Genomic DNA, 15,759 nt, shown 5'->3' with positions numbered 1-15,759 from the left:
TTAATTCCATATTCCTAGTCTCTAGAAGAGTGCCTAACACAGAGAAGGGGCTTAATAAATATTTGTAGAATTAATTGATAGAATTTACTCATGTGTTTCCTAGACTCTCTCGGAACAACTTCTGAAGTAAGCAAGTTTCGTTTATTCATTCATACATTTGTGAATGGTTGCGTGTATTTATTCAGGATCAGTTTTGCTCCAGATACTATGGTGGGTATTTATTAATTTAATTTATAATATAAGTGTTTGTTGGACATCTACTCTTTTAAACAAGATACAAGGAGCTGGGGATACAACGGCGAGAAGAAACAGATATAATTCTTGCTCTTTGAGACTTACAGTCAGAGGAAGATACCAATGTTGATCACATAACCATAGAAACAAATGGATAGGCACAAAATATGTAAGCATTATGGTGATTTGAGAGAGACCAGCAAGGGGACTTGATCTGTTCTGGGAATCCAGGGAACATTTCCTAGTGAAAGCTTAAGGATGAATACTTTTAAAATGTAACATGGGAAGATGAAAAGCTTATTTTCTCCTCCCTTTTCTCTCCTCTATCACTTTTGAAGATAAACTGATTTAATATATAGTTTGTAAAATGAGAGACAATGTAATTTCAAGACATTATTTTTCTGCTTTTTCTCCTCCTCTTCTTCATTATCCTATAATTCTCAATGAGGGCTCTTTAGTGAGAAACACTGTTTGGGGCAAACATGGATGATATCCAAAGTATTTAATAACCAATATGACATGGGACCTGACCAATCAGAAAGGGTGTTAGCCATGAACAAACTAGTTGGGCGATTCTGGTGTGTACTGGTTGCATGTAGACTCTGATGATCACGACATCAGTTTTCCACATAAGTGGGTTCAGGCTGACCCTAAAGTTTATCCAAGGCTTGGTATATGGAAGAATAAGGATCATAAAGTATACACATCACTTTAAAGTGGCACAAAAACAAAGGGATTTCTTAACCTGATGGTGTTATCTCACTATGGCTACCCTTGCTCTTCAGCTCAGCAACCACTGAAAGAGCCCCAGGGACAGCTGATGTAAACCTCTTTCCTTTCTGACCAACAGAGACTTTCCCTTAGGAGCAGTATCCAGGACAAGGCCTGAGGATTTAGGTGGGGGGTGGACAAGTACAGAAGATATAACAGGGTGGGGAGTATGTGGGGTGGGAGTAGGAGGGGGGAAATTGGGAACCCTTATCTGCAAACATTTATTAAGTGCTAATTATGTGTCAGATGCTGTGTAAGGGACACAGGGATAAACCGTACATCGTTGCAGCCCTGAGGAGCTCACGGCCCAGAAAATAAGACAGATGTGGACACAAGTGAAAGATAATACAACACAATGAGTGCTAAATGGTAAAAGCAATAGAAATAAGCCATTGGGGTGGCTGGTCAGAAAGAGGCTAATGCTGCCTTTGGTGGTAAGAGCCACAGTTTGCCAAAATTCAAGAACATTAATTCTTCCCAGATAAACTGTTTTTCTGGGCTGACGAGTTCTAGGAGAGGGGTGTTTGGAGTGTCCCAGCCTGAATTCCTGGATGGTCCAGGCATGGGCATGTGATCTATGCAGTTGCACAGAACCCTGAGCTCAAAAGGACCTTGAACTGGACTTAATGCTGCGTTGCCAACTTTAAATTCTACATACTATTTAAACAAGGGGCCCTCCATTTTCATTTTGCACTGGGCCTCACAAATCATCTAGCCAGTCCTGGTCTCAGATCTCCCATGTCCCAAGTCTTTTTTGAAGTCAGGTCCTAGTGCTTAATTGCCACACCACTCTGTGGATTGAGATTAGGTGTGAGGAGATAGACAGAACATAGATTCCACAGACTCGTAATTTTGCTAGGTTCTCTCACTAAACCCCAGGAAGTACGTAGGTAGATTTTTAAGGCTGAGACCTTCTTAATATTAGTGCCGTTGAGCAGCCACAGTGGTTTGTGTGTGGCCAGTTTTAAAAGTATGTCTCGTCTCCTGCAGCAAGTCATTCAGGAAGTGATGGTGGGGTATCAAAGAGCAATCAGGCAGTGGGGGTGGTGGGTAGGCAAAGCTGGGGGAAGCTGTTATTGTGCTGCTGGTGGTGTTGGCAAGAATACTTTGCTTGCTGGAAAAGGCAAAGGGGTTGCATATGTTTAAGATGAAGATTCTGTCACCTTCAAACACTCCAACTGTGCTCTGAGAGAAGCAGCTGCAAAACCATTGCATGTGGTGGAAAGATAGGGAGGCAGAAGGCGTAGGTGCAAGTACTTCTACTTATGAGCTGGACAATCTTAACAAGGTCACAAAACCTTTCTTTTTTATTTATTTATTTTTTTGAGACAAAGTCTCACTCTCTTACTGTCACCCAGGCTGGAGTGCAGTGGAGTGATCTTGGCTCACTGCAACCTCCGCCTCCTGGGTTCAGGCAGTTCTCCTGCCTCAGCCACCCGAGTAGCTGGGATTACAGGTGCATGCCATCATGGCCAGCTAGTTTTTGTATTTTTAGTAGAGATGGTGTTTCACCATGTTAGCCAGGCTAGTCTCGAACTCCTGACCTCAAATGATCTGCCCGCCTCAGCCTCCCAAAATGTTGGGATTACAGGTCACAAAACCTTTCTGAGTCTCAGTTTCTTCATCCATAGAATGAAAATAATAATTATGATCTTTGTCCTATTTGGTGAGCAGCAAATGATGTAATATGAGTAGAAATGCTTTGCTGATCACTAAGGCAAAGTAAATGTTAGTTATTTCTGGAGTTGATAATGATATCTTAACATTCATCATATGTTCTTTATCATCACTTTAACAATTGGTACATGCCCTTTGGGCCTGCCCTAGGCCATCCTCATGGTGGTCTTGGTGATGCCAAGGCCATACTGGGGCATATATCAAAAGCCATTTTTAAGGGCTAATTCAAGTAAAGCCTGGAGGGACAGTTTCAGGTACCCTGAATAGACTTTATTCTGCTCTTTAAAGACTTTATGATTTAAAAGAAAGAATGTCCATATCAATCAATCCCAATATTTATTTTTCTAGGTGCTAAAGGGACTCTAACATTATGTTATCACTGGAAGTGAGCTTTGTAAAATCTAATTTTCAGAGATAACCATGAAATGCACTATGCTAGTCTATGGCAAAGGTGGTTTCTCTGCCTTTTGGGGGGAATTTGATACCCGGTTAGGGAAATAAGATACACACACACACACACACACACACACACACACACACACACACACACAATTCTCCTTTGCAATATGAGATAGTGAATAATAAATTCAAGTGAATGGTAGAAACAGTGATTACGGTAGGAATTCTAAGAAGGGAGGGATCGCTGAGCTATAGTGGTTAGAAAAAACATCTCAAAGAAAGTAGAATTTGAGGAGGATTTTGAAGGGTGAATAGAATTCTACTTGATGGAAAGGGAAAGGAAGAGTGTCTCAAGTCCTCAGATCCTGAATAAAAGTTTAGAAGCAGAACCTGTGATGTTAATTGGATGAATATAGATTTGCATATCAAGAGTGGAGAGAGGTACAGCTGGAGATACAAATTAGGTTTAGATCTGAGACAGCCTTGAGTTTGAGGTCTCCATCAGAGGCAGAGGGGAACTATTAAGGTTTTTGAGGGTGAAGATTAAAATAATGTTTTAGTCATTGTAATGTAGTAATGATGTGTGGGGAGGAAAACAGGAAGGAGAGGCCGCATCAGAGAGACCATTTAGGGAATACTGTAGTCTTCTGGGCATGAACCAGGGGACGATAATGGGAATGGAAAGGAAGGGCTGGATTTGATGATAACACAAAAAAGGCAAGAAATAAAGAGGCATCTGCTAGAATTCAATTGTTCATCAATATATTTTGAGTTTCTACTTTATGTCATTGAAAAACTCATAAAGTTTATGATGGAAAGAAGTCAAAGGGGGAAGAAAGTTTAGTCTTAGAAATATTAAACTTCAGATGATGGTGGACCATGTAAGTAACCTGTTGGAAGGATGGAAGATAAGGAGAGAGAATGGACTTGAAGTATTATTTGGGGCACTGTGGCAGAATCTGCCAGCTGTTTTCCAGTATTTGTTCCCTCCTTCATTCTTAATAATAGAATTACTAATTTTTAGCAGGGCATAGAGCCATCCAGAGTAGAGACTATATTGTCCTGCTTTCTTCTAGCTAACGTTGGTCATATGACTAAGTTCAGCCCAACAGAATAAAAATGGAAGTGTTGTATATGACTTCTATGTCTTTAAGAAGAGTGAGTAGCCTGGCGCGGTGGCTCACATCTGTAATCCCAACACTTTAGGAGGCTGAGGCAGGTGGATCACTTGAGCCCAGCAGTGCGAGACCAGCCTGGGTAACATGGCAAAACCCTGTCTCTACAAAAAAGTACAAAATATACCTGGGCATGATGATGCACACCTGTAGTCCCAGCTGCCCAGGAGGCTGAGGTGAGAGGATCACCTGAGCCCAAGGAGGTCAAGGTTGCAGTAAGCCAAGACCACACCACTGCACTCCAGCCTGGGTGACAGAGTGAGACCCTGTCTCAGAAAAAAACCAATAAATAAATAAATACATGAAAAGGGGGAAATTTGCTGTTTTCATCTCTTCCTTGCTTTTGCAAGGCCAGAAGGTCATGACAGCTGGATCTTAGACAGACATTCTGAGTCAAGAGGAGGAAGCCGAGTTCTGAGGATGGTGGAGCAGGAAGATAGAAGTCAGAACCCCAATGACCTTGTGAACTATTCTACCGACTGTGAACTGCCAACTCCGCACTTTTTTACATGGGCCAAAAATAAACTTCTTTCTTGTTTAAGCCATTCTTATTTTAGTGTCTCTGGTACTTACTGTAACACTGAAATCCAACGGGTTTAGAGATCATCCACAGAAATGGCGTGGGTGAAGGAGAGGAGGGTCATTCAGGAAGAGTAAGCCTGAAGTCCATGACTGAGCCTTGTGAGGGTGCTCACATTTATAGAAGAGACACCATCAAAAGAAACAGAATAGACCAAGTGGTAAGAGTGCAAGAGAGGCACCAATAGTGGACCATATCACAGAGAGGAGAAAGAGTCTCAAGGAGGAGATTGCCACTGATGCCTAATGAATCAGTGTTCAGTGGGATAAAGACTGAAAATGGCCCTGGGTTTGCCCGTTACGAGGTTATTGATGGCCTTTGAGAATGTAGTACAAGTAAGACAACTCGATGGAAGGCCAGAGTCTAGGGGACTGATGGAGTAGGTGGTAAAGCATGGAGGAAAAACTTGACAGTGAAAGAAGGGTGATGAGATAGGACAGTAGCTAGAGGGTCAGGTAAAACTAATTTATTTTTGTTTTAAAATAGAGGAGACTAGGGGTTGGGGGGGAGGTGCTAGGGAGGGTGAGCAGAGAGAGATGTCCCCAGTGGGCCTGGTCTAGGTTAGATGCTCCTGCTCACGGCCTCTCTGGAACTCCAGGTTTCCCTCTCATAGCACTTGCCACATTGTGTGGTGGTCATCAATCTGCGTGTCTGTGTTCTGGACACTGTGAATGACTGAGTCCAGGGGACTTGCCTTAAACCTCTGGCACGCAGCACAGCACAAGATACACAGGCTACAAATGCTTGTCATGGAACGAAAGATGGAAAGGAAAGGGCAGGCAGTGGAAGCTATAGGTTTAAGGAGGGTTACACCCTCACCTGAAGTGGAAAGGGGAAAGGAAAGGATGAGTGAAAGAGCAAAGGTATTTTGAGATATTATTAAAGATGGTGATAGGAAGAGGCTGCTTGGTGAAGTAGAGTGAGCATAGATTTGAGCCAGGTGGGCTTGTGCTCAGGTTCAATTCCTGACATTTGCTGAGGCCCTGATCTTACTTGACTACAAGGTGGGCTATAATAATGCCTGCCTTATAGAATTGTTTTGAGGACACATAGAAGGTGCTTAATACACAGTGGACATTTTGGAATAGATAGGATAAAATGGAAGACAATCATTCTTGGTGGCCTTCATCTCTTCAGTAATGCAGGAGGGGAGACTATCTGGCAACAGTGAGGAGGCAAGAGTGGGACCAGCTAGGAGGTATACAGACTAAAGGTGCAGATTTTGAATCTAGGAATATTTGAACCTAGCTGTGTTATCTTGAGAAAATTATTGAAATTTACTGTTCCTCAGGTGCCTCATCTGTAAAGTGTGGATAATTATTAAATGCAATTGTGAAGATAAAGCGCTTAGCACAATGCCTAGCACATATAAATGATAGTTGCTATTATTTTGGTGAATGTAAAAATTGGGGGGGGGAATGTTACTACAAGGAACACCATAGAGAGTCAACAAGAGATTGATGAAGGGGATCAAGTGTTTGCTAAGTACCCTTGAAAGCCCACTGAAGAAGTGGTAACCCACATTTACAACCTTTTCCAAAGTGTGTGACTTCGTGACCTTCTTATGCCAGAACACAAATGGGAAAGGTAGGAGAAAAGCCATACCTCCAGAGGAGAAGCAAAGGCAAGAAAAGGCTGAAACCCTGGGGTGGAGGCTTAGATGGAAAAACCTGTTCACTGTGACTCTTAGGTAGCTATGGCAAAGAGGGAGCCCAGGACCCATGGGGGCAGGATGGCCAGTGTTGAAAGAGAGCACTGAGGACTGGTTGCTCACTGTAGGTTGCCTTCCCCTCCTGGATTGGGCTGGGGCACCCTTCCCAATGCAATACACCTTTCTGTGTCTAAGATGATAACCCTGTTTCCCTGGAAGATCTTAGGGGTATGGATGGATTTTACAAATGTACATTTCATGGTTAGGCAGCTCAAAGCCACTAACTAGAAGAAGACAATAGGGATTGTGAGAAAAAGAAGAATATTTGAAAAAACAAAAAACAAATAGAAAAGAATCAGAAACCCATATGAAATATAAAGATTGTTGGGGCATGAGTCTTTTAACTGGTGAGAGGAAAATTCTTCAAGGCTGGGCAAGCAAAACTTACTGAAGTTTTGGGTGGAATCCAAAGTCAAATATGGGTGAAAATGGAGAGGTCATTTAGACCTAAAACCCCATAATTCTCCTTAGATTCTATTAAAAATGAACACAGTGTACCCCTGGAGCTTGGAGAGCTCTCTATTCTCCTTTCATAACCTTTACCATCACTACTAGGCTTTGCCTGCTCTGCCCCTTCTTCTCCCCTACTCCAACCACATCAGCTCCCTCTGTTCTGTAAACAGGCCAAGGGCACTTTGCCTTAGAGCTTTTGCACCTGTTGTTCTCCTCTTTTCCTACCACACTCTTTTCAGCAGCCCCCCACTTTGTTCAGGTTTCTTTCCCAACATCATCTCATTAGAAAGAGCTTTCCTGCTCACTGTGCCTAAAATAGCAATCCCTACCCCATCCTTCTCTCTTGCCTTACCTTGCTATCCTTCTCTTCATTGCAGTTATCACCACTAAAGCATTGCCTGTGCATATTTATTGATTGTCTCCCAACCTATCCCCTCAATACACTGCTACTATAATGGAATTATCAAGAATGTGAGTCTTTGTCTATTTCAATCACTACTGTTTCTCCAATAACTAGTGGATGATTATTAAATGTTTGTTGAAAAAATGAACACCAGCCTGGGAAACACAATGAGATCCCATCTCTATGAAAAGAAAAAAAAAATCAGTCAGGCATGGTAATGCATGCCTGTAGTCTCAGCTACTTGGGAGGCTGAGACAGGAGGATCACTTGAGCCTGGGAAGTCAAGGCTGCCATGAACCACGATTGTGCTACTGCCCTCCAGCCTGGGTGACAGGGCAAGACTCTGTCTCAAAACAAAAGCAAAAACAAACAAAAAAAAACACAAAGAATTTTTTTTTTTGCAACTGACTCAATCTTTTCCAACAATAGAAAAACAAGGCAGAAAATCTCAGCAAGAGAAAGAGTGAAGACAAGAGAGGACTCTTTACTGATCTCTGGGTCTTGATGTGAAAGGTCAAGTATTTGAACTGATTATTAACAAGAAGCAGATGGCTAACTGCAATTTCTTTCTATATTCTATACTGTTTGTGAAGAAAATTTTTTAGATCCACAGAATGGGGACCCACAGCACAGTTAGTAAAAGTGTCCTGAATCAGGGATTAGGAAACATGTTTGAGTCAAGAGTCTTGACTAGTTAAATGACCATGAATGTCACTTACTTGCTAAGTCTGAGGGTTCTAGTTGGTAAAAGAAATAAAACAGAGCTGTCCTGCCACTTTGAGGAATTATGAGGATTAAATGACACGAGGGTGCTCTCAAGTGTGTGTACTAATGGAGAAGAGTCTAGTGGTCCCAAGGAGAGCCTTGCCTTGTGGAGTCACCTGTGTGGCACCATGAGTTAGTCACTGAGACCTAGCCTGCCTGGGCTAGAATCCTGGCTCTGTCGGGGACTGGCCATAAACTCCAGGGAAAGTCAGTAACCTGTCTGTGCCTCGGTTTCCTCAGCTTTAAAATGAAGGTAATATTAGCACATTAGTGAAGGTAATAGTAGCACAATATTTGACCTCTTAAAAGTATTATGAGGGTTAAATGAGTTGATATTTGTAGACCTCTTAGAATAGTGCCTGGCATATACTAGGCACTATATGTGTTTGCTATGTAAAACAAATAAACATCCTCAAAGAGACTAAAATAACACCTCAGACAACTATGAAGGGAAAAATTAGAGTTGGGGTATTGGGGAGATGTTAAAGTCAGCAAGTAGCTATTAATAAGAGTGGAAATGGGGAAGACTGTACTGTTGCTTAACAGACACCTCCAACCCCTTACTTTCTTAGGATCCTCCAGACAAACATTTCTTGTTCTTTTTTTGTGGCACTAGCTAAACTTCCCCTCCGGTTCTCCACCCACTGCCTCCTAGAGTCAAAAAGTGGGGGTGGAACATCACTGAGTATTGTTGGTCTGGGAGAGTGACCAGAGGTAGCTTTAGCATGTGGTACCCAAAAGAGAGTCCATTGTAACTGCTTACATTGAGTGAAGGGACATAGAGGGAAAGAGGAAGCATAGGGCTGGGCTGCCAGAAATTTTGTGTCATTCTCCAAAGCGATGGAAAGTCCTTGATCATGAGGTTTTAAGAAAAAGGAACCTACCACCCCCATGCAATAGTACATTGTTTTCCCCCGGGAGTTTTACTTTATATCACCTTTATTGGGATTTAGGTTTACTTGAATCAGTTCCTTCAAAACACACACACACACATACACACGCACACACGCACACACACACAATCTCAAAACAGACATGAGATCATGGCCATCCATCTGTTTTGACATTGCTGCCCTCTATTAGCATGTACTTGAACATTGAGTATAACAAAGGAAACATGAGTACCTAGTCAGTTCCACCTATATCAGCCCCCAGCTGATTGCTCATACCTCTTTCCAAGTTTCACATAGATGAGCCCAGTGATCTCCAAACTTACAGGTCCATCCCTCTCCTAAGGTCCAAGACAAGAAAGGTTTGATTTAGGAATACTTCAGTAGCCTGAATGGCTTGGCACTGACCATCAGGCTCCTGTTGTGAAGGTGCTCCGGCTGCCTTGTTGGCCTCTGTATTGATCTCCAGGACTGCTTCAGCAGTTGGAGCTGACAAGGTAGGCCTCCACTGCCTTCCATGAAGGCCTGAGTTATCACAGGGGGAACAGCTTCCCACCCTCTGTTTGGAAGCTGGGTTTTTGATAACCAGTTTTACCCATATATAATATATTCCCATTTCTATAACTGGATTTCTGCTTTTGAGCCCTTTTCTGAATGTCTATAGTAGTCATCTGCTTAAATCTCATTCTAATACAGAGGCCTTGTCCTTATCTTGAAGACCCCTCGATGCAAGGACTTCAGATCAGTGGCAGGTTGTTTCGTCAGCATACTTCCACGGATATGCTTCCTGTCTCTGAGACCCAGGATGATGGTTGGGGTCCAGTTACCCACAGTGGGCCCACTCATTTCTTGGAATTTTAAGTCTCAACTGCTGAAATGCCCATGACCATGTTCAACATCCAACAGGACATCAACATCATGCTGATATTGGACTTTTATTTGTTTAAAGAAACTAATTCAAATCACATTTGAATAATATTAAAGTGAATGGTATTTGAAATACGTCTGGAGATGGTTATTTGCTTGGGTATTCTACCTCACTTCCCTGCCTAAACTTCCATTATTGGCAAGGACCTGCCAACAGCTCCTTCCTCCTCTGTGGGTGGGTATAGAGAAAGGCACAGCTTCTATCCGAATAACCCTGTCTTGACAGAAATAAATAAATCATCACTCTTTACTGACATATTCCCAAACATTAACAGTGGGGAGAGTAATTTACTCCACTTCGGCATCAAAGCGGGTGGAGGCAGCATGACTCAGAGGTGAAGTCTAAGGACTCTGAAGCTTAAATTCTACTTCTTTCACTTTTTGGTTAAGTGACCTTTGACTCTCTGTGTATCAATGCTTTCATCTGTATATGTGCACATAAACCATACCTATCTCATAGTGCGTTGTAAGGATTAAACAAAATAATAACGGTAGACTACTTAGAGTAATGCTGCATATGCAGTGATTGCTCCATAAATGGTTATTTATTACTATTATTGATGGGAGACAAGGCAGGGAGTTGAAGAAATAGAAGTAAGAATGGGGCAGAGAAAAGGAAGAATTAAGAGTATGAGACAGAATATGTAGAGGGGATGGGCAAGGATTAAAACTGGTGGATTCCTTCATCTCCTACCCCCAGAGTGGGAGTGTCTCCTACGGTACGTGGAGAGACAGTCAGAGTCATGGTGTTTCCAAAGTCATGATCAGAAATTTGGCATCAGAGCATAAGACTGTGAATTTTGACTCAGAGAAAACTTTTCCAACATGGAACAGTCATAAGTTTGCACACTCAGACTTTCCTTATGTCGGTGATTTCTCAGGGGAAATGGGGATTTCTCCCTGCATCTCTCCACTGCTTCTCAGCCTCTTCAACTGCTCTGAATCCCAGGGAAATGAATAAAGTGTAGACTCCTAAGCCCCATACTGAATGTAAGGGACTACCTCTACCAGGAACAGCAGCAGGAGGAATTCACGGTATATTTTTGTGCTCAGAAAAGGTTTGCAGAATAATCCTTAAGAGGCAAACAGATATTTCAGTAAAGGTGGACAGTATGTAAAAAGTACTCCTGGCTTTACTTTTATAAAAACAAGCTCCCATTCCCCTTTCATGGATCCTTGATGAGATAAATATCTCACTCCTAGTTTCCTTTTCCAGAACACCGACAACCAACACCTAAGCTCAAACTCCCACCACCTTTTCTTCTGTTTATGTTCCTTGGACAATTCCCTGACAGAGGAGTCCTGCCCAGGATCTCTGTGTGGTAAAGCCATGGCTCTTCCTAAAACTGCATGAAAAGCAAGTGTGAAAAATAGTAGCATTAGCTAATATCTGTTGAACACTTACTATATTCAGGTACTATGCCAAGTGTTGGACATGCATTATCATCATTTTGATTCTCAAAACAATTCTACTGTATTAATACCCTCCCCATTTTGAAGCTGAAACAAGAGTCAGAGGAGGAATGTAACTTCCTCTAGGTCACAAAACTCATAAATAATTCACTACTAGCTGATTTGACAACTTTATTTCAGTTTCAGTAGATGAAAGAAGTGTCTCCTAGATCTACCTTTTATCTTAGCAGGTGTTAACCTTTTGAAGAGCATCAAAAATTTGAAAGCAATGAGTGAAGAGGTCAGGTGGAGCAGAAAGAAGAATCAATGGGATTGGGATTAACCTTGGGATTAGAAAAACCAATGTCTATTTCCAGCTCTACCAATTTAGGTAGTGAAATTTCAGGTGAATTTTTAAACCCCTAAATCTTAGTTGATTATTTTTCTTGCATAATGGGATTAATAACATCTATCTTGCTCATCTCAATGGTTTTCCTATGGATAACATAAGAATGTAGGCATACACATTGTAGAATGTTTTGCAAATTAAGTGGTATCAAATGCTACCTTGTCTGGTCTCTCTCTGGAAGATTAGGGACATCCCTAGTACCATTCCTCATCTACTTGCATTTTCTGTCTGCCATTCTAGAGCGACCAGCAGAGGCTCCAAAAATTTGGTCTGACTAGTGGTTACAATCTCCATGAAGTTCAAATTAAAGGAGCCATAGCTTGAAATGGCCAAGGGAACCAGAGAGATCACAGTGCATTGATTCTACCTTTACAGAAAATCCAAAAGTACTAGGTTCCCAGGGTTCTAACTTATGCCAGAATTTTGCTAGTGCATTTTCAGAACTGGCAAGAGATACTAGAAGTAGATTTAGAAGTTCCAAACATAGTAAATTTCTGTTAGAGCAATTGTTTGTATTTAAGGAGATAATATGTACAATGACACAGCACTCTCAGATCTGTGTTAATGTTACAATTTTCTTTGTACCAATAACAATCAATATTCATGTTGTTCTTTTAGTTTACTGTTATGCCATAAGTAAAGAAAATAGGGTTTTTTAATTCAAGTTCTCCAACTCTTTTTTGAGACTATTTGTAAAAAACGGAATAGTAATCTCTTCCTCATTTATTTTAGAGTTTCTTGAGGATAAAAGCAGAGTAATAGCTCTGTGTTTTGAAAATAAAGGGAGTTTATAGAGATGAAGCTCAACAATGATAACGATGAGTCATCCATCACTCTAACCTGATAGAGCAATCAACTATAATTAGGAAAGACATTTTTCTCTCTCAAACGCCATCACAGTTGAATGCCAAGAAGAAATTGCTTGTAAGTCATTCAAGCTTTTAGAAGATCTTTCTTTTGCCAGGCTTTGTGGGTGGGTTTACCAAGTGCTGATTCCTCTGAGAAGGATTTGCCTCAGACCTTTGGAAACTGAGATCTCCAGATCTCAGAAATATAACTCAGAAATATAAACTTTAAAGCTGAACCTAAACACTTAGGTTTGAATTTTAAGTCTCTCCCCAGCCAGTTGGATCCTGTTGAGTACAGTAGATACTGAGACCCAGGGTGTTCTGTTAAACACAGATCAAAAAGACAGTTCAATGTCTTCCTTAAGGGCAATTTTTAAAACTTTATGGAAATCTAGGAGGGGATCAGAAAGGGTCAGAACTCACAGGTTTGCAGGCAAAGGAGCAAGATCCATAGGTGGTGCTGAGCCATCTCTCTCAGGGTCTAACCTTCTGTGGAAAAGCACGGCACTGTTCTAGCAGAGTCAGTTTCACTTGAGTTTTCTTCCTCCTTTTTATAACCACATTTAAGAAAGGAAGTGCAAGTTAACTGATTTAGTTAACATTGGTCTTTTTATTACTGTGCTAGTTTTTTCCAATTTAAAGGGCCTAGCATTAATTATTTATTCAACAAATATTTATTGTGTGCCTACTATGTGCTAGTCACTCTTCTGGGTGCTGGCAATATATAGAGCAAGAAAGCAATTGATCACCCTCCTTTCATGGTGCTTATACTCTTTTTTGGAGTAATCAACAACTCTATAAGCAATTCCAATATAATGTAGTAAGCGTTGCAATAGGAAAAATACAGGGAACTATGAGAGGAATGGGGCATCTAATTCAGGCTAAGAAAAGTTTGAGTAGGCTTCCTGAAGAAACTGACAACCAACCTGAGACAGGCTTGAAGAATGAATTACTATTATTAGGCGAATGGCGGTGGGGGATATGAAAGAGGAAAAATGTTTTGACACATGGTAGGAGCTTAAAAAAATCGTAGCAATTAAAATTGTATAATTATATAGTTATATAAAATGATCACAAGTACATGATTATGTATTATATAATCAACATGTGATATTTAACATAATCAATATTAAGTATTATATTAATGATATATAATTATATTTATATATGATACAATAATATATAATTATATAACATATTAATATATAATTATATAATATATTAATATATAATTATATAATATATTAATATATAATATAGTATAACTACAAACACATAATTATGTATAATTCCATGATATCATCATAAAACATTATGATTATGATGACACCTTATTAGGGACACGAAAAGTGTTTGATAAAAATTAAGTCAAAAGGGATTTTTAGACTACTGAATCTATTTTGCAGATGGAGAAACTGGCTCGGAAGGAGAGGAAGTGACTTTTCCCTATATCACACAGTGAATTAGTGAACTGAGGTAAAAGCCAGCAGTGTCACTTGGCAAAGACTGTGACTCCTAGGCATGAGAGACAGCAGGTGCAGAGGCATGCTTAGGTGGAGTTGAGCTAGATGTAACAGGACTATTTCTTGTAGAGGGTCTTCATCCTGGTTAACAAGAATAAGAGTGATTGTTTAATGTGTGTATGGGAGATGTTGTCTGGGAATGGGGATAGAAATGAATATTTAAGTTTGACTCAGCTGTTTTGGGGAGTAATGGGAAGGCTGGGGACACTACCCCTGAGACCTGGAGGATGCGTACACCTTTTTTTTAATTGAGATGAGTCCTCACGCTAGCTAGCTCATTCCTAGGTAACCTGGCCTCTACAGTCACTCACTGAACAATCCTGCTGATCATTTCCCATATATACTTACATAATACTGAATATAGTTGACCCTTGAACAATGCAGGGGTTTGGAGTGCTGTCCCCTCAAGCAGTCGAAAGTCCATGCACAACTTTTGACACCCCGAAACTCAACTACTAATAGCCTACTGTTGACTGGAAGCCTTACCAACAACACAGTTGATTAACACATATTCTATGTGTCATATATATTATTTACCATATTCTTGCAGGAAAGTAAGCTAGAGAAAATAAAATGGTATAAAGAAAATCATAATGAAGACAAAATATATTTACTGTTCATTAAGTGGAATTAGATCATCATAAAGGTCTTTATCCTCATCATCTTCATGTTAAGTAGGCTAAGGAGGAGGAGGATAAGGAGGAGTTGGTCTTGCTGTCTCAGGGGTCCCTGGGGAAGAAGAGATAGAGAAGGTCGAAGGGAAGGTGGAAGAGACAGGCACGGTGGGTGTAACTTTTCAGAAATATATTTAATTTTTGTCTGACTTTTTTGCTTGTTCATTTCTCTAAAAATGTTTCTATATGGTACCCCTTCTTACTTCTACCATTTGTTTTAGTTTTAGTGCCTGTATCATACCATAGATGGGCCCATATCATAAGAGAAGTCAAAAGCAGTCCCGAATAGTTGAAGCCTTCTGCCAGACTGTCTGTCAGCTTGTTTTCTGGCACTGCTGCTTCTATGTTTTCCTCCTCATTGTTTGATCCTGGCTTAGAATCATTCTTCTCCATCAAGTCATCTTCTGTTAATTCCTCTGGTGTGGTGTCTATTAGCTCTTGAATTTTGCCAAGGTCTATTTCTTGAAACCTTTTACCCCACCTTTTTTTTTTTGCCATATCCACGATATCTTTCATAATTTCCTTGATTAGCTCTGTCATAAATCCTGTGTAAGTCACGCACAACATTTGGACACAGTTTTCTCAAGCAGAGTTTATTGTCTCAGGCTTAATGGCTTTCACCACTTTTTCTGCAACAATGATGGCATCTTTAATGGTGTAATCTTTCTACATTTTCATGATGGCCCTCTCCTGGGGTTCTCTTCCAAGGCATTGACAATCCTTTCCATAGAGTACGTGTATAATGAGGCTTAAAGGTCCTTATGACCCCCTATTCTAGAGGCTGAATTAGAAACGTGTCTGGGGACAAGTATACCATTTCAGTGCCTTTGCTGTTGAACTCGTGGGGCTCTGGGTGGCCAGGGGCACTGTCCAGTATCAAAATAACTTTAAAAGGCAGTCCCTTACTGGCAAGGTATTTCCTGACTTC

At 40.8% G+C, this 15,759-nt stretch overlaps 1 protein-coding gene across 2 annotated transcripts in view; it reads right to left on the bottom strand.

Moving 5' to 3' along the window:
- Positions 1-13,170, bottom strand: part of CD84 (CD84 molecule) — a 30,756-nt gene extending 17,586 nt beyond the window's left edge. For both annotated transcript variants that reach the window (XM_058439119.1, XM_032153975.2), the window contains exon 1: positions 13,058-13,170. In XM_058439119.1, coding sequence (XP_058295102.1) covers positions 13,058-13,103 — 46 coding nt within the window. In that variant the 5' untranslated portion in view covers positions 13,104-13,170. The remainder of the gene's footprint in view (positions 1-13,057) is intronic.
- Positions 13,171-15,759: the final 2,589 nt, after the last annotated feature.

The sequence above is a fragment of the Hylobates moloch genome, unplaced genomic scaffold, assembly GCF_009828535.3.
Source record: "Hylobates moloch isolate HMO894 unplaced genomic scaffold, HMol_V3 SCAFFOLD_5, whole genome shotgun sequence".
Lineage (NCBI taxonomy): Eukaryota > Metazoa > Chordata > Mammalia > Primates > Hylobatidae > Hylobates > Hylobates moloch.
This window is presented reverse-complemented; position numbering and strand designations above follow the sequence as displayed.